This window comes from Capsicum annuum, chromosome 7 (genome assembly GCF_002878395.1).
Source record: "Capsicum annuum cultivar UCD-10X-F1 chromosome 7, UCD10Xv1.1, whole genome shotgun sequence".
In the NCBI taxonomy this organism is placed as follows: domain Eukaryota; kingdom Viridiplantae; phylum Streptophyta; class Magnoliopsida; order Solanales; family Solanaceae; genus Capsicum; species Capsicum annuum.
The window spans coordinates 406,164-428,985 of NC_061117.1; the positions used below are offsets into that span (position 1 = coordinate 406,164).

Consider the following 22,822-nt stretch of genomic DNA (forward strand, 5'->3'; position numbering starts at 1 on the left):
TCCGATACACATCCGTTGATATTTTTAAAGAGTCCGATCAACATAGATTTTCGTTATTAATAAAATCGTAAAGTTGAAATTGAGGAATGATCTCTTTGTAGTCACTTACAAATTTAGTAGAAGAAGATGCGTAAAAATAAAAAGATTATGTATAAAGAACATGAGTAAATTCCCCACATAGTCATTCATGTTTCAGAAATTATCTATAAATATCATTTTTGTTTCATTTAGAACAAGAATATTACCCAACTCTTTTTATATTACCTTCAAATATAGAGTAATAGAGAATAAAAGAATATAAGTTGTTCTTTAAAAACATTGATGGCAAATCTACGATATTTTTTGTTGCCAAACACAATTCAATAAGAAAATTTTAATATGTATTATTACCTGAAAAATTTAATTAGGACATAGATTACTTGAAAATTTTTATGCAAGATAATTTTTGATGAATATATAGTGAAAAGATGATTTTTTTTGGTAAATTTTTTACAAATAGTTGTCCATAAATAAATCAAGTAAATCTGTAAGATAAGACATAAAAAATTTTAAAAAAATATTATTTTTAATTTAGTTTCTTTACTTTTTTTTGTGATCATTATATTTATATTTTATTTTATTATACAATAAAATGCTAATTTATACCCGTACTTCATTCTAAATCCATCAAAAGCAAAGAATAATTAATTGAGTAATATTTAAAAAAGTTATTTGTAATAGTACTGAAGAAGGTATCATTTTGTTAATATTTCTTAAAAAATTTATTTGTTTCAAGGCTACATAATTTTTCTTTCCTTCAGAAAATGCGATATTATTCTTTTATTCTCATATAAATAACAAGCTTAATGTCTAAAATATGAAATTCATCGTTTTATTTCTTTTACGTTTTAAAAATTTTTAGTATATAAAATAAAGGACCAAAAAAATTATTGTACTAATTTGTATAAGTACATGTATTTTAAAACTATTATTACGTGGTGAAATAAATAAGTAAATAAAATAAATTTTGAAGAGTACATATCAAATAAAATAACCCAAGTTTTTGGTGTAATTAAATTAATCTTCAATGATTAATATGTCATGTGTAATTTTTTTTAAAAAAAAATTAAGATAAACCTTTAGTTAAATAAGTTTGATAAGTTATACATTTTATTAAAAAAAAAAAAGAAATTTTAATGACATGACATTCCAAGTAGGAGAGAGAAAGATTTTGAGATGTTAAATATATTTTAAGGAAAATAAGAAAAGTTGAATGATATTTTTATCCTAAATAAAATAAAAATGATATTTGCAGGCAATTTCTCAAACATGGGTGACCATTCACGGAATTTACTCAAAGAACATAAAAGTAAACAAAAATTGTAAAGAGTTTCAAAATCAAATCTCCCTTAAAAATTCAATATAATGAATAATAAGCACAAGTTAAAGCACCAGAGAAGAAATTAAATAGCATTTATTTACATCTCAACTACAATTCATCTTTTCAGTATTAAAGCAAACAACGTGAAACATGCATGCTTATTAACGAACTTATTCACCTACTACTAACTAGCTTATGTATATGATATTGAGCATAATTAACTGAACGTCAAAAGCTAGCTCATTAAAAAAAAACTGTCCAAGGCCATACGAGCAGATCATCGGTCCATTCCCCAATTGATATGGGAGTTGGCGCCTCCCCTGATTGCTTGAAATAGGTGCACGATATGATAAAGTCAAGATAGAGCCGCCCAGGTCCAACGAGTGCGTGGACCAGGAACCAAACAGGGATGAACTTGACTCTGATATGATATATAGATATGACATTTAAGACTAATTCAACCTCGGAAGCTAGCTCAAATGAAAGATTGCTCAAATCTGTATAAACATACCACCGATCACTTCCTCAATCGATCTAAGACTCTGACCCACTCTAATAGCTTCAATGATGACGTTACGAGCAATAAGTACTACTCCTTCATCGTTAATCAGGGATTTCAAGTTTGAACACTAGGAATGAAGTCATTTTTGATAGGGGACGCTTTACCCTAAAAACTTGACTTTCCTACACACATTCAAATTAATCAGGCCCTAAAACAAATATCGTATATCGAATGGAAAACCTAGCCTTCATTTATTGATTAAAATCTAGCCAATACTCTTTTTTTATCAAATTTTTATACAACCATATCTTTTTATTTTCTTGTTTAACACCATCAAATAAGGGAGGAAGAACAAGCTAAATAAGACCATTAAATAAATTTATTAAGAAGGAAAGGAAGAAACACAAACAAAGTAGACAATTAAAAAGAACATTATAATTTAAACAAATATTATAGAGGATTTAATTAATTACCTGGTCTAATAAGAAAAACACCCAATAATTCTTGTAATAAGATTGCTTAATATCCCCCTTTGAAGTAGTAATGAAGAAACATCTTAGCAATTGGAGTACATTATAACCAGCAACAGCAGCATCAATCCATACCAATACACTACATTCCAATAAAATAAACCAAAAAATAAAAACTTTAAGTTTCAATATTTAATTAAATTTAAGAGAAAAAATGATGCTATATAAATGAGAGCCTCTCAATATAAATTACAACAACATGTATATTCAGCATAATCTCACAATAAATTCTGAATACGATGGTACGTATGTAGTCTTACCCTATACCTTATAAAGGTTTTATTTTACTCTAAATAAGTAACTTTCACATTACATAGTGATACACATTTAATTTGATGCATAGCAAACTTAGATTATACTCAGAGAGACAGATCTAAAATTTGATTTTTTTTGAAGTCGTATGAGTTGGGGATTCATCTACCATAACCAATTTAATTCAATGAATTCGAAATCTATTTTTCCTACTAATATAGTGAATTTCTTAAAATACATTATGTACAAAATACGAGCAAAAACTACTAATTTTTTGAATTTCATACATCAAATGTGTGTATATAAAAGAATATTAGTAGTAATAAAACTCACCATAAGGCATTCAAATATTTGAAAGTGGCTTTTATGTGTAAAGTGTAGAATAAGACTTTAGTTTGAGAATCAAATCCAACAAGACAAGCAGTCAAAGCCAATAACAAAGTGGCAAAAAGCCTCAACATAAACTCCTTTTTCACAATATCATCCATATTAATATTATTATACTACTATATGATTTTTATGTAATTTGGAAGAGATGAAGGATGTTTCTGGCTAGGCATCATGCATTTATATTAATATCTACAACACTTACTGGCTCTTTTCAATATCATTAATGTTGCAATTAATTATGTTAGTTGTGACTTGTGAGTGTTAGGGTGGTGGGGGTGGGGGTGGGGTGGGGTAGGGTGGGGGGGTTAAAGTTCTGGTTTGTAAATGGTACACATCATCAAGAGGGGACCTCATGTGACAATATAGTCCATTGAATATTAGAGAACCACCGAACTCGTTGGTCAAGGTTGAGCCCATTTGGTCACGGTTGGCACCCCCTCATAGGTTTAAACCACCACTCCTAGCACAAAGGCCACCACTTTGAGTAGTGGCTCCACGCGTGAATCGATCTCGTTGGTCACGGCTGACACCCCTCTTGAGTCCAGGCCATCACTATTGACATACAGACCATCATTTTGAGTCACGACTTTACGAGTGTAACTCTCGATGAAAACACTAATGTTGTTGGAATCTCATTTCCCGCTTAGTTTTGGACTAATTTCTTATTATTTAAAAATTCAAAGTGTTCATGCACATCCATAAATGATCACTTAATAGTATATTATTGGCGTACGTACCATTATTTTTCATAATGGTGGTGGTGGGCCTATATTTACATACATCGACTATATTATTTTAGAGTTAATACATAAAAATGATCCTAAACTTGACATCAAATTATAACTTTGACCTTAAACTTTGACAGTGCACAAATATGACCTTTAACTATTTAAAACTGCACAAATATGACTTTCAATCCTACGTGGCAAAATGCGTGTTCAACACGCAAAACTAGGCGCGTCCAACTTAAAATCTAAGGGCATAATACATAAATATGACCTTAAACTTTGACAGTGCACAAAAATGACCTTTAACTATTCAAAATTGCACAAATATGACCTTCAATCCTACGTGGCAAAATGCGTATTCAACACGCAAAACTAGGCGCGTCCAACTTAAAATCTAAGGGCATAATACATAAATATGACCTTAAACTTTGACAGTGTACAAATACGACCTTTAACTATTCAAAATTGCACAAATATGACTTTTAAATGACTCTTCACTATTATTTTTTCATTATTTTCGGCTCAAAGATGAAAATGACATCTAATTTCTTTTGTCATTGCAGAAAAAGAGTAATATTGAAGATTTATTAATTAGGCGGGTCAGCCTCATACGAAAAAATCAAGCGGGTATGTATATATATTATAAAACAGAGGACGAATTTAAGTTATATAATATATCTAAATATTATTTATTTAAATATTAAATTAAAGATGAAACTATACTAATAATAAAAAATTATAGTTTTAATAAAACGTTATTAAATTAATGTTATTAAGGATAGTAGTAGTAGTATATTAAATTAACGTTATCAAATTAACGTAATTAAAAGATGTTATTAAATTAACGTTATTAAAACGTTATAAAATTAACGAGGGGCGGACCTACGTGGTTGCCATGGGGTTCACCCAAACCCCCTCAATAAAATAATTACGTTGTGTATATATAAGATAGAAAATGTATATTTATGTACGTATGTTAATGTTGAACCACATGAAATAAGGCACTTAGATAGCCCTGTGGTGTTATTTGCTCTTCTTGGGTGCTTCCTTCAGCCTACTGTGCGAGTTCGATCCCTGCTAGTGACTTTTTTTTTTAATTAAAAAAAAGTTAGGTGCTGCTGCTATATAAATAAATAAAATAATAATAATAATGATAATTTTTTTAAATTTAAAAAAAGTTAGGTGCTTCTACTATAGAAATAAATAAAAAAATTATAATAATAATAATTGTAGACACGTAATTTTGTCCCCCCGAAAGATTAATTTATCCAATTTTACCTTATCCTACCGTGTACCCTCATCCATGTTATTATACCCTCACAAAATAATAAAAAATAATAATAACAAACTCCCTAACAAATTCTATCCCATCCTAACCCCTTTATATCTTATCCTAACAACCTACCCAATCAAAATAAAACACATCACACCCTACCCCTACCCCTACCCCCACCCCACTACTCACGTCACTCCACCCATACACCTACACACACAACACTCACATATATATACATATTCCATTCATACACATAGGGGGAACGGAGATAAAAAAGGGATACATTACTAAGAGCCCCATTTTTTTTTATTTCTTCCTCACAATAACAATAGGGTCCATTTTTTTTTTCTCTTCTTTCACTAAACTCATGCCATAGACACACACCAAAACTTCACCATACGCACACACACGATAGAGTTTAAGGGAGATGGAGTTTCGGAGAGGAGATACAAGCTGAAGTCGAGAGAGAGAATCGCGAAGACAGATCGAGATCAGAAGTTCGAAAGAGATGATTTTGACCGGAAAATCAGCTTGAAAAAAGCCTGTTCGGGTCGATTCCAGCTTATTTGGGTCGATTCCGACAAAGTTCAGACTGAATCCAGCGAGAATTGGGGGTGCGGGTCTTATTCTTCCTTGATTTTTGTGGAGAAATATAGCCGAAAAGTACTGGGGTTTCTTGATATCGTGAGTTTTCTATTATTTTTCTTTCTTCTGAAATTCTAGTCCAGGTACTCGTTGGTCCGTTCGGGTCAGTTTCGTCTAATAGGATCGATCCCAGGCGTGTATTGAATACTTTCAGTCGCTTTGCGAATTGTTTATTTGAATCGGACTTCAGGTTTCAATTTCCTAAATACTGAGCTGGACAGATTTGTCGTTGGAGCTTAAGTCGAGGTTGTCGGAGGCGGGTTTTGTTTATCTCGTCGAATAATATTGGTCAAAGAGCGGTTTAAGGTCCATCCCTCAACTCTATATTCTTGTTATTGTCTCAAATGTGTTTAATTATTGTGATTATGTGTGATGTGATCGTAGTGGGTGAGTTTTGTTGACGTTAGATGTCATGACTTTGTGCTTCACAGTGTGTTTTCGATGCAACATGGAATGAATATGAGTAGTAGTTGGTGTAATTGATGAAAAATGAAAGCCAACGTGGGTGGTTAGAATTGACATTGATAAAAGCAATCATTAATTTATTTTGATTCATTAAATGGCGTTGAAATGAATAGGCGAATATAGGTTGGGTAAGCAAAGTTTAGGACTCGTTTTTTTTTTTTGAATATTTGAGATTTTGTTAAATAGTTTGATTTTCTCGCACTAAAAGTGTATTCATTTGCCCGGGGAATGCCCCGAGGTATTTGTGTTTATTCGCCGGGGAATGCCCCGAAGTATTTTGTACCCGGAGGACGTTCGTGACGAAGACACGAGGCAGCGGGTTAGAGTTTAGTTTAGGACTAGTTTAGAATAGAATAGGTTTTACCTTTCCATATGTTTTTTTATTTTTGGACTGTATAATTGAACTGAACAATATTATTTTGGTTTTGGAATTGTTGTTTGATGTTTTTGTTGCTTGTTTATGTGTTTTATATGGTTTATACATTCTTAGTTTCAAAGTTAGCCGATATATTCCACCAAGCGACCGTGATCGAACACGGGATCGAGGGGTGCCAAACACCTTCCCCTCAGTCAACAGAATTCCTTAGCCGGAATCTCTTTTTGCAAACCAGTCTTAAAGAGTCAAACTGTTTTGAAAAGGATTTTTCAAAGGTGACTTGGCACACCGGATTATGTCAAGTGGAGACTCTGAATAAAAATGTAAATAATCATTTTTCGAAACAAATTTTTATTTTTCGTCACTTTGATAATAAAAACCCTTTCAAAACTTGAAATTAATTTTTTGTAGATGAGAAAAGGGGTGTGACAGCTCCGACGACTCTGCTGCGGAGGCATTTCAGAATTCGAGCTATCTTTTGGAGTCGTATCGGCTTTTTTTGACATCACGAGTGTATAAGCATTGTTTGTGATTTTGTTTGTGTTATTGTTTTCACTTTTGTGCGTTTTTCGTTCTCTTTGTTTATAGTATTTATCCTATGTGTTACCGCTTTTATATCTGTCATCATGCATCTACCCCCAGGCCTTCTTTCTGCAATAAGTCCATAGTACACGTGTTGTACACGACCTCTAGTTGAGTCACCCTTGTTTTAGGGGGGGATCCGTCGGTGTTATGGAGTAGGTGGAAAGCAAAGCAGCCACTATCGACCAAACACTCCCCCGAACAGCCTTGTTAGTGAACCACAACGTAGGTCAGCCTTTAGATCATGCTTATGTGCATCATACTGAGACTTAGCGGGACCCACATGGCCCTTTGTAGGAGACTCACCTCTAAAGCATCCCTACGTCCTAACTGATGCATCTTTAAGGGTAACGTGGTCATTTGACGGACTGATTGAAAAAAAAAAGTGAGTCGAAAAGAATGAATCAAAAGGAGTGTCTTAGTTTATTTTAGAGTTCTTTATGGCTTTTGTTCTTCACGATCCAAAACTCAAAAAGATTTTTTTACGTTTTGCATTTATCTTCTCAAAGTACCGTAAGTTCAACAAAAAAAGAAATGAAGAAAAAGAGGGTTTTGTTTGCCTTTTCTACTTATTTGTCAAAAATAAAATACCAAAAAGATTTTTTTTCATAATTGGTGGTGTCAGTCTTAGTTGAAATGTCTAACTGAAAATCCAAAAATTTTTCATTCGTTTGTTCTTGGTTGTCTCTTAAGTTAGGGTCAATTTATTAGTTAATCGTTAAGTGTCCAATCTGGATGAACTATGCATACCTGATTCCCTTCCCTCGGGTTGGGATACGTAGGCAACCCTCGGTGCGTCCGGTAATCTTTGTGTTGGCCTTTGTCTTATTATTAGCCTAGGTCTCTCGCCCCGTAATCTAGATTCGTTAGCCAAGTAGACTGATCTCGCTCAGTACTTCTGTTCATCAAATTGGAGTCATGAATGTGGTCTGTCCCATCGACATATGCTTGCGTCAAAAATCCCAAGGGTTGGGAATTTTTTACTCCTATCGAATTTTGAGATAACGTCTTATGTGTTATTACGGGATGGATTTGTCCACCAAGTCTAGAGTTCTAATGGTTGTCAAGGGGCCCAAAAAGTTAATCAAGTGGTGGGAAATGTTTAACTATGTTGATTAGCAGAAACTGATTAAAATATTAGGTGATCTTATGGAACTTCTGCATGTTACCCCTCGTCCAGATTTAATAGGGGCTTTGTTGACCTTTTGGGATCCAAGTAGTTTGGTGTTCAGGTTTGGGGAATGTGAAATGACTCCTACTTTGGCAGAAATATCCGGTTTGTTGCATTTGCCCTATATCGAGAAGGATATGATCCGAGCACTAAATCATACTGGCGTGAGATTTTTGCAATCTTGTGGTTTAAAAAGTAAGGGTATGCGTTTGGGTTGTTTAAGTGATTCGTCGGTTTCCTTAGATTTTTTGTTCGCTAGATTCGGGCCCTCGGAAGGTTTTGATTGCTTTTGGGATGAATTTCATATGACTAAGGAGAAGTGGGAGAGAAAGCGTCATAAAGTCTTCACCCTCGCTTTGTTAGGCATTTTAGTGTTTCCACTAAAAGAAAGATGTATTAATACCCGTTGGCAATCTATGGTGATGGCTCTATTTCATAAGGATCAAAACGACAAGGGCATTAATCAAAAGGGCAGGTTCACTCTCATACCCATGTTCTTAACAGAAATATATAAAGCTTTAACTAAAGTGGAGGGGGGGATGAGATTTTTTTAAGGCAGTAACCTGATATTGCAGTTATGGATGATGGAGAATTTGTATGCGCCTTCTTTAGTTAGACCAGACGTAGTAGATCGTTGTATTCCCAATCGAGTGAAAGCAATAGACTCCAGGTTGCGTTTGGATAAATTCTCGCTACCCGTGGGAGTCGACGCTTGGATTGAATTTCTTGAGTCAAAAACTGGGGATAACATTTTGTGGACTTATCTGTGGCTTCGACCAAAGATAATCTTGTTGGGTTGTCAGACGCAACTCCCTTTAGTTATGTTAGGGCTCAATTGCACTAGACCATACAGTCCTTCTAGGGTAATGCGCCAGTTGGGTAGGCTGCCGGACGTGCCACCAGCAATAGATCTTCTGAAGAATATTGAGTACTTCAAGGACCAAGCCTTAGGTGAGAGCAAGTACGAGCAGTTTTGGAAGCATGCAACAAAGCTAGGTGTGGACACACTCAAAGAAAGTTTGGATAATCCGGGGTACACTCAGGGATATGGAGTCTGGCTTCAATCTATCCCTCGGGGTATCAGTCAACCCTTACCAGCGTAGCTTAGAGGGAGAATACAGAAAGAATGCATAGTTGACGACCATCAGGATGAAGTTCAGTTAGCCGATTTTTTCAAGACGGTGGAAAGGTGTCAGAATAATCTTTCCAAGTGCACTCCTCATGAGGCAGAAATACGGGCCCGAAGCTTCTTCCCTAATATCAGGGTGTCTTTACAGGATATGCTACAAAGTTTAAATGGGAGAAAGAGAACTTCACAGGCAGGTCCATCTCAGCCAGGGTCATCACGCAGAGCACCAGTCTGAAAGAGCATTTCTTATCTTATTTCAGTTTGAGTCTTTTATGTGTCTGTCATTGTAGGGTGGTGTCTGCTTTAAGTCGAAGTCAAGTTGTTTTTGGTATTAGGATCTTTATTAGTAATTTCACGTGTGTCGTCTTAGGGGTCTAGAATGTTGTTTCGTATTTGTTGTTTAGTTTTAAAGTGGTCCTAAATTCTTTGTATGTTTTTGTTGTTTCTTTCGTCAAAATGTTATGATGTTACGTCTTTCCTTTGTTTGTTTATTTTCGTTTTCGCAAAAAAAAAAGTGATATTTATGCACATGCTGCCCGAACTACGCAAGATCTAATTCATGTACAACATGATACGTAGGCAACCTACTTTTGGGTTTGATCTAATCATTTTGTTTCGTTGTTTTTCATTATTTTTCCTCTTTTAAAGAAAAACAAAAGCCATAAAGAATGATAAAATAAAGGTAGATAATGAGAGAAGGAAAAAGAACAGAGATGAATACGATAATAATAATAATAATAATAATAATAATAATAATAATAATAAAATAATGATAAGTGTAGATAAAAATAAGTGTAGATAAAAATCGGGATGATGTTAAAATGACCTCGCTACCCTCAAAAGCTGGTAGAAATGAACATGAATTTAGGACAATTTTACCAATGTGATTCCCATGCTTGTTGTGTACCTCAATCCTAACGGATGCCGTCTTTGATGAGCATGTTCTTTCAGATAACAGTGGTAGGTTTGCAGCACTCTGGCTAGTCACCCATACTTCACTAGATCCAAAGCAAAGCTCGCTATGGCTAGCAGGGAGATTGAAAATTCGCTCATTGACCCGGATCAGGATCACAGGGAAGAAAGTTCAGAACACAATAATGATGAGGTAGTAAGGCTCAGGCAACAATTGATAGATTTACATTGGGCATGGGTCAGCAGAATGCCTCCTCCTTCGCTCCCTGAAGGTCTTGGGAATATCTCTAATCGCCCACCGCTCTCTCAGGTGCAATTCTCTGCTCCTACTGATTCACCTGAGCACGCGCCAGGATTCACTCCGCGACATAATTAACTTGGCAGTTCTGGTGTGCCCTTGGCAGCTCCCCAATCAAGACCCACTGCTCAGCCAGCGCCACCGATCACACCGGTATTTATGGCTCCGCCACCACATGAAACTCCCATATATGTTGTGCATCCCACAATGAGGCTTCCTAGGTCTGCCAGTGAGCTAGTACTGAAGGTTCTAAATAGTCAGTATTATGCCCCGGAGCCAACTTTGAAAATGAATGAACTGTATAGGTACACTCAGCCGCCTGCATTTCCATTTGATACGGAGAAACCTGTCGCAACAAAGGAACAGGATATCGTAGCCCGGAAGTTGAAAAGTTTAGAACAGGCTTTGAGGAATTTGCAGGGAATCGAAGATTATAGGAGTGTTTCCTACAAAGATCTTTGCATGTTCCCAGACATCAACCTTCCCCTCAGTTTTAAAATGCCCAAGTTCAAGAAGTATGCCGGATACGGTGATCCCGTGGCACACTTGAGACGCTAGTGCAACCAGTTAAGGGCTGCAGGAGGAAGGGAAGAGCTGCTCATGGCCTTTTTTGGCGAGAGTCTTTCTGATCTGGCTTGAGAATGGTTTATCGATCGAGATATCAACAAATGGAACAGCTGGGATAACTTAGCTTCTGAGTTTGTTCAACATTTTCAGTATAACATCGACCTGATTCTAGATGAAAAATCCTTGGTCAACATGAAGAAAAAAAGCACTGAAGGTTGTAGGGAATACGCGATAAGGTGGCGTGAACATGCCGCCAGGGTAAAGCCTCCAATGAAAGAAATTAAGTTGGTAGAAGTTTTCATTCAGGCACAGGATGAGACCTATTTTCAACATTTACTTCCGGCAATGGGAAAATCTTTTATTGAAGTCCTCAAAATGGGGGAGATAATAGAGGACGGAATCAAGACCGGCCGAATAGTGAGTTTTGCCGCATTAAAAGCCACCGCACAATGATTCAAGGTGGATCTGGTGTATTCAGAGGTAAAGAGAAGAAAGAGGATGTGGCGACTGTCGTAGCCGGAACCCATTCCTATCCCAAAAGACCACCTCGCCCCTATCCCCAATCCCAAGCTCAAGTCTACGCCCAAGCTCCATATATTTCTCCCCACCATTAATACCCTCCACAAAAACCTTTATATTCCATTCCACCACCCCCATACCCAGTATATAGCGTGCAGCCATATGTCCAAACCCCTTCTTACCCGCAGTGGCACGTGCAAGCTCCACAAAATCGCCCATTCACTCCATCAAATTACCGAAACCCCTCCAGACCCTATTTTCAACCTAGACCCGAGTATAAGAAAGAGAAGGCGGTCAAAAATCAATTCACACCTCTTGGAGAGTCATATGCTAGCTTGTTTGATAGGTTGAGAAAGTTGAAGGTCTTAAGCCCAATTCAAGGAAGGCTTTCAAATCCACCGCTGAGGAATCTCGATTATTATTTAAGGTGTGCGTACTGTTCTGATATGTCAGGCCATGATATCGAGAAATGCTAGCATTTAAAGAGAGCTGTCCAAGATTTAATTGACGCTAATCAGATGCTGGTCCAAGCCCCGGAGGGTCCAAACATTAACCAGAATCCACTGCCAACCCATGCTAAACCCAATGTGTTAGAATTGATATATGATGGGAAAGAGTCTTCAAGGTGTTATGAGCCCATTGTCAAGATACAGACCATTGACGAGAAATCGGTGAATGTAGCAGTCTTTGAAAGCAATGTCATTGATCCAGGAGGGAATGAGAGAAGATAAAGCCCAAGAAAGCACAAAGAAACCCCTGATCACAATACAAGGCGCTAGAAGGTATGTTGATTTAAGTTCGGATCAACCTAAGTTGACAGTGGTGGGAGCTCTGAGTCAGCCCATCTTGACGGTGAGAGGAGCATTGGCAGCGCCTATTGTCCTCAAACCGGTGACCTAACCTCCGATAGTTGATACGAAAAGGGTTCCCTGAAATTATGGGCGGACTGTGATGACCTATCACGGGAAAGAAGTAGTGAAAGATGTAGATGAGGTAGGGGGTTTGACTAGGTCAGGAAGATGCTTCGTGCCTGAAAGCTTAAGAAAGTCCAAGCCAAGGGTGAGTGGACCGTAATCTATCAAAAATCCTATCACCGAAGAAGAAGCCGAAGAATTTTTGAAAAAGATAAAATTACCGAAGTATTCAATAATAGACCAGTTGAAGAAAACCCCTGCTTAAATTTTCCTTTTATCTTTGCTGTTGCACTCCAAGAAGCATCGTGATGTTTTATTGAAGGTATTAAATGAAGCATATGTTCCTAGGGAGCTTACAATCAATCAACTTGAGAAAATGGTCGAAAAAATCTTTGAAGTCAATCGGATCAGCTTTTCTGACGATGAATTGCCTGTTGAAGGTACAGGGCATAACCGGGGCCTTTACATTACAGTGAAGTGTGAGAATTTCTACGTCACTCATGTTATGATTGATGGAGGTTCAGGTGCAAATATTTTCCCTATTTCTACTTTGCAAAAGTTGAATATTGGTGCTGACAGTATCAGGCCCAACAATGTATGTGTCAAGGCTTTCGATGGTGCAAAATCAAACTCCATTGGCGAAATAGAACTAATGTTGATCATAGGGCCTGTCGAATTCGCCATAGAGTTTCAAGTATTGAATATAGACTCCTCTTACAATCTGTTGTTGGGAAGGCCGTGGATCCACAAGGCTAAAGCGGTTGCATTTACACTGCACCAAATGATTAAGTTTAAGCATGACAGGCAAGAAGTGGTTATTCATGGTGAAGGAGATTTGTTCGCCTGCGAAGATTCTCCCTTGTCTGTTATTGAAGCAAATAACGTAGAGGAGACATTCGTCTATCAAATTTTTGATACATTGCCAGTGAATCGTATCCTTGAATGGCAGGTTATACCGAGACCACAATTTTCTTCCGCTTCTATCATGATGGTAAGTGAACTTTAGAAATACGGATTTGAGCCAGGAAAAGGTTTGGGAGCGTCTCTGCATGGTATAGTTCATCCCATATGTCCGAGTGAGAACGTGGGCACGTTTGGTCTGGGATTTGAGCCTAAGGCTGAAGATCTGAAGAAAGCCATGGAAAGGAAAAAGGAAACATGGTCACTCCCTCGCCCAATGCCACTACTCAGTGAATCATTTGTTAAGAGCGGTGTCACGAAGCATGTGGAATTTGAAGTTGAATTGGTTGATGACTTCCAGAACCTTTTTATTGATGTTGATATGGTTGAAGCAGGAGAAGGTACCAGTATAGCAGACGTGTAATTCACAGGTCCAGCTGTCCAGCTCAATAATTGGGAAGTCACTCCTCTTCCCGTCTGGAGGGAGTTTTGGTAGTTTATTTTGTTTTTCTTTCTGTTTATCCGAGTTATTTCAGGGTTGTAATTTGGATTTTAGTTTGTTTATGTTATGATGGCATCTATGTTTAAACCCTTCTTTCTTTTTATTTAATAAAATGCAATGTCCCTTTTGATTCGTGTCTAATATATTTTGTTTTTCTTTTTTTATATACAGTTCTCTTTATGCTGATTCTAATGACATGACATGTATGCGGAATTTTCAGCCTGAACTTAAAATCCAAACTAATCAAGATGTAATGAAGCAGGATGGGGAATATGATGAAGAAGAAGCACTAGAAGAAATAAGCAAAAAGTTGGAACAGTTTGAAGACAAACCAAATCCTAATTTGAATGAGACTGAGCCAATAAATCTAGGGGATCAAAAAGATGTTAGGGAAACTAAAATCAGTGTACATGCTTTGCCACAACTAAAAGATGGAATGATTCAAGCATTAATTGATTACAAGGATGTTTTTGCATAGTTTATGATGATATGTCTTGTTTAAGCACTGAATTAGTGGCTCACAAATTGCCAACTGATCTCGCGTTCCCTCCTGTCAAACATAAGTTGAGGAAGTTTAAAACTGATGTAAGTATTAAAATTAAAGATGAAATCATGAAACAACTTGAAGCCAATGTAATTCGAGTGGCTCGCTATCCCATGTGGTTATCCAATGTTGTTCCCGTACCAAAGAAAGATGGCAAAATTCTAGTGTGTATTGATTCCCGTGATTTGAACAGAGCAAGTCCAAAAGATGATTTTTTACTGCCCAACATCCACATTTTGTTAGACAACTGTGCTAAACACGAGGTTGCCTCTTTTATGGATTGCTATGCAGGATATCACCAGATCATTATGGATGATGAAGACGTGAAGAAGACGTCTTTTATCACACCATGAGGGACTTATTGTTATCGAGTGATGTCGTTCGATTTGAAGAATGCTGGAGCAACATACATGAGAGCCATGACCACTATGTTTCATGATATGATACATAAGGAGATTGAGGTCTACGTGGATGATGTGATTATTAAGTCAAAAAGTCGGGCCAACCATGTTAAAGATTTAAGAAAGTTCGTTGAAAGACTTCCCAGGTATAATCTCAAGCTCAACCCGATAAAATGTGTATTTGGAGTTCCGTCTGGAAAGCTGTTGGGGTTTGTAGTCAGCCGTCGGGGGATTGAATTGGATCCCTCAAAAATCAAAGCCATCAGGATTTGCCCCCGCCCAAGAATAGGACGGAGATGATGAGTTTGCTTGGTAGACTGAACTACATTAGCAGGTTTATTGCTCAACTCACAACCACTTGTGAGCCCATATTCAAGTTGCTGAAAAAGAGTGCTGCAATAAAATAGACTGAAGAATGTCAGAAAGCGTTCGATCGAATCAAAAGATATTTGTCAAATCCGCCCGTGCTGGTACCCCCGGAGCCTGGTAGGCCTTTTATCTTATATTTATTAGTCATGGACAATTCTTTCAGTTGTGTCCTGGGTCAACATGATGTCATAGGCAAAAAGGAGCAGGCTATTTATTATCTTAGCAAGAAGTTTACCGCATATGAGGCCAGGTATACTCTTCTTAAAAGGACGTGTTGTGCCCTAACTTGGGTAGCACAGAATTTGAAGCATTATCTCTCATCCTATACTACTTATCTCATCTCCCGCACGGATCCTTTGAAGTATATCTTTCAAAAGCCTATGCCAACGGGTCGATTGGCAAAGTGGCAAATATTGCTTACCGAGTTCGACATTGTATATGTGACTCGAACCGCTATGAAAGCCCAAGCCTTCGCAGATCATCTTGCTGAGAATCCCATCGATGAAGAGTACGAGCCATTAAAGACATATTTTCCCGACGAAGAAGTGTCTTGTGTCGATAAAGTCATTATAGATGCTGATCCAGGTTGGAGGTTATTCTTCGATGGAGCTGTCAATATGAAAGAAGTCGAAATAGGTGCGGTTATTATCTCTGAATTAGGACAATATCTCCCGGTAACAGCACAACTTCAATTCTACTGTACTAACAATATGGCAGAGTATGAAGCCTGCATTCTTGGTTTGAGGTTAGCTGTTGATATGGGAGTCCAAGAATTATTGGTGTTGGGAGATTCGGATTTGCTCATCCATCAAATTCAAGGTAATTAGGAGACGCAAGATTTGAAGCTCATCCCGTATCGACAATGCTTGCAGGAGCTATGTCAACGGTTTGTGTTAGTAAAATTTAGGCATATTCCAAGGATTCATAATGAAATTGCTGATGCTTTAGCCACGCTGTCTTCAATGCTCCAACATCCTGATGAAGCCTACATCGATCCAGTGCATATACAGAGTCGTGATCAGCATACTTACTGTAATGCTGTTGAAGAAGAGCTCGATGGAGAACCCTAGTTCTTGGATATCAAGCGGTACATTCAGTCAGGAGAATACCCAGCATATGCCACCAACGATCAAAAGAGGACTATTAGACATTTAGTTAGTGGATTTTTCTTAAGTGGGGGAATCTTGTATAAGAAAACCCCAGATCTGGGACTTTTGAGGTGTGTAGATGCAAGGGAAGCCTCGACAATCATGGTTGAAATACACTCTGGAATATGCGGGTCGCATATGAACGGTCATGTCTTGTCGAAGAAGATTCTTTGAGCAGGTTATTACTGGCTTACTATGAAAAAGTATTCTATTCAATTTGTTCGAAAGTGTCATCAATGTCAGGTACACGGTGATCTGATACGTTCTCCTCTTGTTGAGTTACATGTAATGGTCGCTCCATGGCCGTTCGTGGCTTGGGGAACGGATGTGATTGGACCGATTGAGCCGAAGGCATCAAATGGACATAGATTCATTTTGGTAGCCATTGACTACTTCACAAAGTGGGTAGAAGCAGTAACTTTCAAGTCAGTGACAAAGAAGACTGTGGTAGACTTTGTTCATGCCAATATCATTTGTAGATTTGGAATTCCTAAGATGATCATTACAGATAATGCTGCCAATCTCAATAGTCATTTGATGCAAGAAGTATGTCAACTGTTTAAGATCGCACATCGAAATTCTACTCCATATCGCCCAAAGGCCAATGGTGCTATAGAAGCCACCAATAAGAATATAAAAAAGATACTGCGAAAAATGGTACAAGGGTCTAGACAGTGGCATGAAAAGTTGCCGTTTGCATTGCTAGGTCATCGCACTACTGTTCGCACTTCAACAGGGGTAACTCCATATTTATTGGTGTATGGGACAAAAGCAGTCATCCCTGCAGAAGTTGAAATTCCCTCTCTTCAAGTCATTGTAGAAACAGAGATTGATGATGATAAATGGGTAAAAACCCGACTGGAACATTTGAGTTTGATTGAGGAAAAAAGGCTAACGTCTGTGCGTCATGGCCAGTTGTATCAAAGGAGGATGGCTCGAGCGTATAACAAAAAGGTCCGTCCTAGGAATTTTGAAATTGTTCAGTTGGTATTGAGACGTATCCTTCCTCACCAGGTTGAAGCGAAAGGAAAGTTCTCCCCTAACTGGCAAGGTCCCTTCGTTGTGAAGAAAGTGTTGCCCAATGGAGCCTTATATTTGACAGATACTGAAGGCAAAATGGCAGAAATGGCTATCAATGCTGATGCGGTCAAAAGATATTATGTATGATATTTGATCCTTTGTTGATTTTATTGCATGTTAGTACTTGCATTTTTGAAGATTGGTATGATGAAGACATTTTATTCTTCTACCCAAACATTGTGTCATCCTTTGTTTACCCACTTGAGCTTCGTTTTATTTTTATTTCATATCCCTCTTTTGGAACCAAATTAGAATCAAAGATAAATGTTAAGAAAATAAGAATAAAAGAAAGAGTTCGAAAATAAAAGGAAAAAAATCAAATCAAAACAAAGAACAAGCTGATGGAACTACGTGCGACCTGATTCTCCTCTCTCGGGAGTGAGCTATGTAGGCTGCCTTATTTCGGGCTCAGTCCAACCAAATAAAGATTTAAGATTCACCCAGTCAACAAAAACTGGGGCATGAGTTAACATGTTGTTTGAGTCGATTTCAAAAGTTGTAAGTCCCACCCCCACTTCAAGTGTCGTTTGAACCCCTTGCCATCCTTTTCTAACCTTATCCAAAAGCCAAGTTACAACCAAAGAAAGTCCTTCAGATCAATTTTTGATAATGTTAAGGCTAAGCATGCAATGGATATAATGATACATTGTGAGGTACCACTTGTCTCCCTCAGCATAAGAAATCAGGAAAAAAATACAAAAATGAGAGAGCCTTGTTGGTGAAAACCCCCGTGGGCATCATAAGGAGATGGTGAGTTGAGAGAAATAAAAATGAGAGAGTCTTATTGGTGAAAACTCTCACGGGCACTGTAAGGCGATGGTGAGTTCAAGAGAAAAGTGAAAAGTGAAAAGAAAGAGATTTGTTAGCGAAAGTCTTTTAAGATGTCGTCAATCAAATGTGATGTATGAGTCTAATGGATTTGAAGAAGCAGCTCAGCGGCAAAGGCACAAACTCAACAACAAATGTGGAGTTTGGATAGGAAGATCAGGCAGCTGAATCCAAAATGCATGTTATACGCATTGGAGTTGGTTGTCGTATTCAGATAAGTTTTCCTTTTTTTGAATATGGGACATTGCCCTTTTCTTTTGTTTACATATTCATGCTTTTTGTCCTTTTATTGTCATTTATCAAAATAAAAGTCACCATCATTTCTTTACATCTTAAGTCAAGTCTGTGTCAAAACAAGTGAGAAAGGATTTCAAAATTTACTACCAGTCTTTCCAATTATATGAGGAAAATCCAAGGAACAGCACAGGAAAGAAAAATGATCATAATTCAACACGAAACAAAGAAAGTCTTTCAACCGACAGGCTGTTGGATTCGTGGAAGCATTCAGATTTGGGAAAAGGGTGCACCTCAGAGGCATGGTAAAATAGAAACCCATTGTTCGAGTCAGAACTCATTTCCCTCAATCTGGATCCGGGTCGATGATGCGGCAAGACAGGGAAAGTGTTAGCGATTTGGAACAAAGATGAAAGGAACGAGTGCTGGGGCAGATACCTGAGAAGCCAAGAGCTGCAAGCCACCACTAAGTTTTTAACTGACAAATTTTCTTTTTTGAAATAGGGGAAATTTTGCTTCACTTAATTCAGCTACCATTGGAAATGCACATCCGTGAGACTTTACTTTCTGCTCAGGACCCTCCTGAAAAATAGGATTTTACTTTTAATTCAGGACCCTCCTGAAAAATGGGATCTTACTTTCTGCTCAGGACCCTCCTGAAAAATGGGACTTTACCTTCTATTCAGGACCCTCCTGAAAAATGGGATTTTACTTTATGTTCAGGGCCCTCTTGGAAAATGGGATTTTACTTTCAATTCAGGACCCTCCTGAAAAATGAGATTTTACTTTCTGCTCAGGACCCTCTTGAAAAATGGGACTTTACCTTTAATTCAGGACCCTCCTGAAAAATGGAATTTTACTTTCTGCTCAGGACCCTCCTAAAAAATGGGACTTTACCTTCTGTTCAGGACCCTCCTAGAAATGGGATTTTACTTTATGTTCAGGACCCTCCTTGAAAATGGGAATTTACTTTCAATTTAGGATCCTCCTTTCAATTCAGGACCCTCCTGAAAAATGAAATTTTACTTTCTGTTCAGGACCCTCTTGAAAAATGGGACTTTACCTTCTATTCAGGACCCTCCTGAAAAAAATGAGATTTTACTTTTGTTCAGGACCCTCCTAAAAAATGGGATTTTACTTTCTGTTCAGGACCCTCCTGGAAAATGGGATTTACTGTCTGTTCAGGACCCTCCTGAAAAATGAAATTTTTACTTTCTGCTCAGGACCCTCCTGAAAAATGGGACTTTACCTTCAATTTAGGACCCTCCTGAAAAATGAGAATTTACTTTCTGTTCAGGACCTTCCTGAAAAATGGGATTTTACTTTCTGTTCAAAACCCTCCTGAAAAATGAGATTTTACTTTATGCTCAGAACCCTCCTGAAAAATGGGACAGCGCTTTCAAAAATGAAATACTACCTTACTATAATTTTTGTTCAGGATAATTTTCGTTCTAGTTTTAATTTTGGGTTTCAGGAGCCCGCCTGGAGATAGGGTGAAGAAACAAAAAGTCAAGCAACAAAGTGATGAAATAGCAAGTCAGGAGCCCGCCTGGAGAATAGGGTGAAGAAACGAAAAGTCAAGCAACAAAGCGAAGCAATTGAAAGCCAAACAACAAGTTGAAAGAAATTGCAAGTCAGGAGCCCGCCTGAAGAATAGGGTGATAAAAGTCGAGTCAAGAGCCAACAGAAGCTGTATAGATAGGATTTTGTAATTTTATTTATGTTTTAACTTGTAATTTTTATTTTTTGATGTAATGACAGAGCCGCGGACTGAAACCTCGATGGAACCTCACTCGACCCTCCAACTCGGTATAGTCCACTTCTCTTCCAACCCTTTGAGATACTTGTGATTTCCTCATGACTTGGGTAGATAGGGTGTCCGACAGGAGTCGATTGTCCTTCTTTCTTTTACTTCTCCCTCTGAATAATGATCAGGACAAAATTCGGTCTCGTTGTTTACTTCTTTGCCTGAAAACACTGCGTGTTTACATTCAAAGGGGGCATGATGTAGACACGTAATTTTATTCCTCCGAAAGATTAATTTACCCAATTTTACCTTATCCTACCGTGTACCCTCATCCATGTTATTATACCCTCAAAAAATAATAAAAAATAATAATAACAAACTCCCTAACAAATTCTATCCTATCCTAACCCCTTTATATCTTATCCTAACAACCTACCCAATCAAAATAAAACATATCACACTCTACCCCTACCCCTACCCCTACCCCCACCCCACTACTCACGTCACTCCACCCATACACCTACACACACAACACTCATAGATATATACATATTCCATTCATACACATAGGGGGAACGAAAATAAAAAAGGAATACAATACTAAGAGCCCCATTTTTTTTTGTTTCTTCCTCACAACAACAATAGGGTCCATTTTTTTTCTCTTCTTTCACTAAACTCACGCCATAGACACACGCCAAAACCTCACCATACGCGCACACAGACGATAGAGTTTAAGGGAGATGGAGTTTCAGAGAGGAGATACAAGCTGAAGTCGAGAGAGAGAGTCGCGAAGAGAGATTGAGATCAGAAGTTTGAAAGAGAAAAGTTTGACCGGAAAATCAAGTTTTCCGGTCACTCGTCACCAAGAACCAGAACTTGCTGATCGAATCAGCCTGAAACAAGCCTGTTCGGGTCGATTCCAGCTTATTTGGGTCGATTTCGACAAAGTTCAGACTGAATCCAGCGAGAATTGGGGGTGCGGGTCTTGTTCTTCCTCAATTTTTGTGGAGAAATATAGCCGGAAAGTACTGGGTTTTCTTGGAATCCGATCCTTGTTCCATCGTCTTACCGCCAAGCTCACCGGAGCTCCGATATCATGAGTTTCCTATTATTTTTCTTTCTTCTAAAATTCTAGTCCTAGTACTCGTTGGTCCGTTCGGATCAGTTTCGTCTGTTAGGATCGATCTCGGGCGTGTATTGAATACTTTCAGTCACTTTGCGAATTGGTTATTTGAATCGAACTTCAGGTTTCAATTTCCTAAATACTGAGCTGGACAGATTTGTCGTTGGAGCTTAAGTCGAGGTTGTCAGAGGCGGGTTTCTTTATCTCGTCGAATTATATTGGTCAAAGAGCGGTTTAAGGTCCATCCCTCAAATCTATATTCTTGTTATTGTCTCAAATATGTTTAATTATTGTGATTATGTGTAATGTGATCGTAGTGGGTGAGTTTTGTTGACGTTATGATGTCATGACTTTGTGCTTCACAGTGTGTTTTCGATGCTACATGGAATGAATATGAGTAGTAGTTGGTGTAATTGATGAAAAATGAAAGCCAACGTGGGTGGTTGGAATTGACATTGATAAAAGCAATCATTAATTTATTTTGATTCATTAAATGGCGTTGAAATGAATAGGCGAATATAGATTGGGTAAGCAAAGTTTAGGACTCATTTTTTTTTTTGAATATTTGAGATTTTGTTAAATAGTTTGATTTTCTCGCACTAAAAGTGTATTCATTTGGCCGGGGAATGCCCCGAGGTATTTGTGTTTATTCGTCGGGGAATGCCCCGAAGCACTTTGTACCAGGAGGACATTCGTGACGAAGGCCCGAGGCAGCGGGTTGGAGTTTAGTTTAGGACTAGTTTAGAATAGAATAGGTTTTACCTTTCCATATGTTTTTTTATTTTTGGACTGTATAATTGGACTGAACAGTATTATTTTGGTTTTGGTATTATTGTTTGACGTGTTTGTTGCTTGTTTATGTGTTTTATGTGGTTTATACATTCTTAGTGTCAAATTTAGCTGATACGTTCCACCAAGCAACCGTGGTCGAATACGGAATCGAGGGGTGCCTGACACCTTCCCCTCGGTCAACAGAATTTCTTAACCGGAATCTCTGTTTGCAAACCAGTCTTAAAGAGTCAAACTGTTTTGAAAAGGATTTTTCAAAGGTGACTTGGCACACCGGATTATGCCAAGTGGCGACTCTGAATTAAAAATGTAAATAATTCTTTTTCGAAACAAATTTTTATTTTTCGTCATTTTGATAATACAAACCCTTTCGAAACTTGAAATTAATTTTTTGTAGATGAGAAAAGGGGTGTGACAATAATAATAATAATAATAAGAATAATAATAATAATAATAATAATAATAATAATAATAATAATAATAATAATAATAATAATAATAATAATAATAATAATAATAATAATAATAATAATAATAATAA

At 37.5% G+C, this 22,822-nt stretch overlaps 1 protein-coding gene and 1 long non-coding RNA gene across 2 annotated transcripts in view; one reads left to right on the forward strand and one right to left on the reverse strand.

Moving 5' to 3' along the window:
* The window catches only part of LOC107876993 (CASP-like protein 2C1), a 7,023-nt gene extending 3,834 nt beyond the window's left edge, over nt 1–3,189 (reverse strand). The window contains exons 1-2 of the mRNA XM_016723792.2: nt 2,978–3,189; nt 2,336–2,474 (exon numbers count right to left, since the gene is read on the reverse strand). Coding sequence (XP_016579278.1) covers nt 2,336–2,474; nt 2,978–3,132 — 294 coding nt within the window. The 5' untranslated portion in view covers nt 3,133–3,189. The remainder of the gene's footprint in view (nt 1–2,335; nt 2,475–2,977) is intronic.
* Nucleotides 3,190–5,232: 2,043 nt separating this feature from the next.
* LOC124899975 lies at nt 5,233–6,590 on the forward strand. The gene is made up of 2 exons (XR_007057516.1): nt 5,233–5,722; nt 5,874–6,590. It is a non-coding gene; the product is annotated as an uncharacterized LOC124899975 (long non-coding RNA).
* The last annotated feature ends 16,232 nt before the right edge of the window (nt 6,591–22,822 follow it).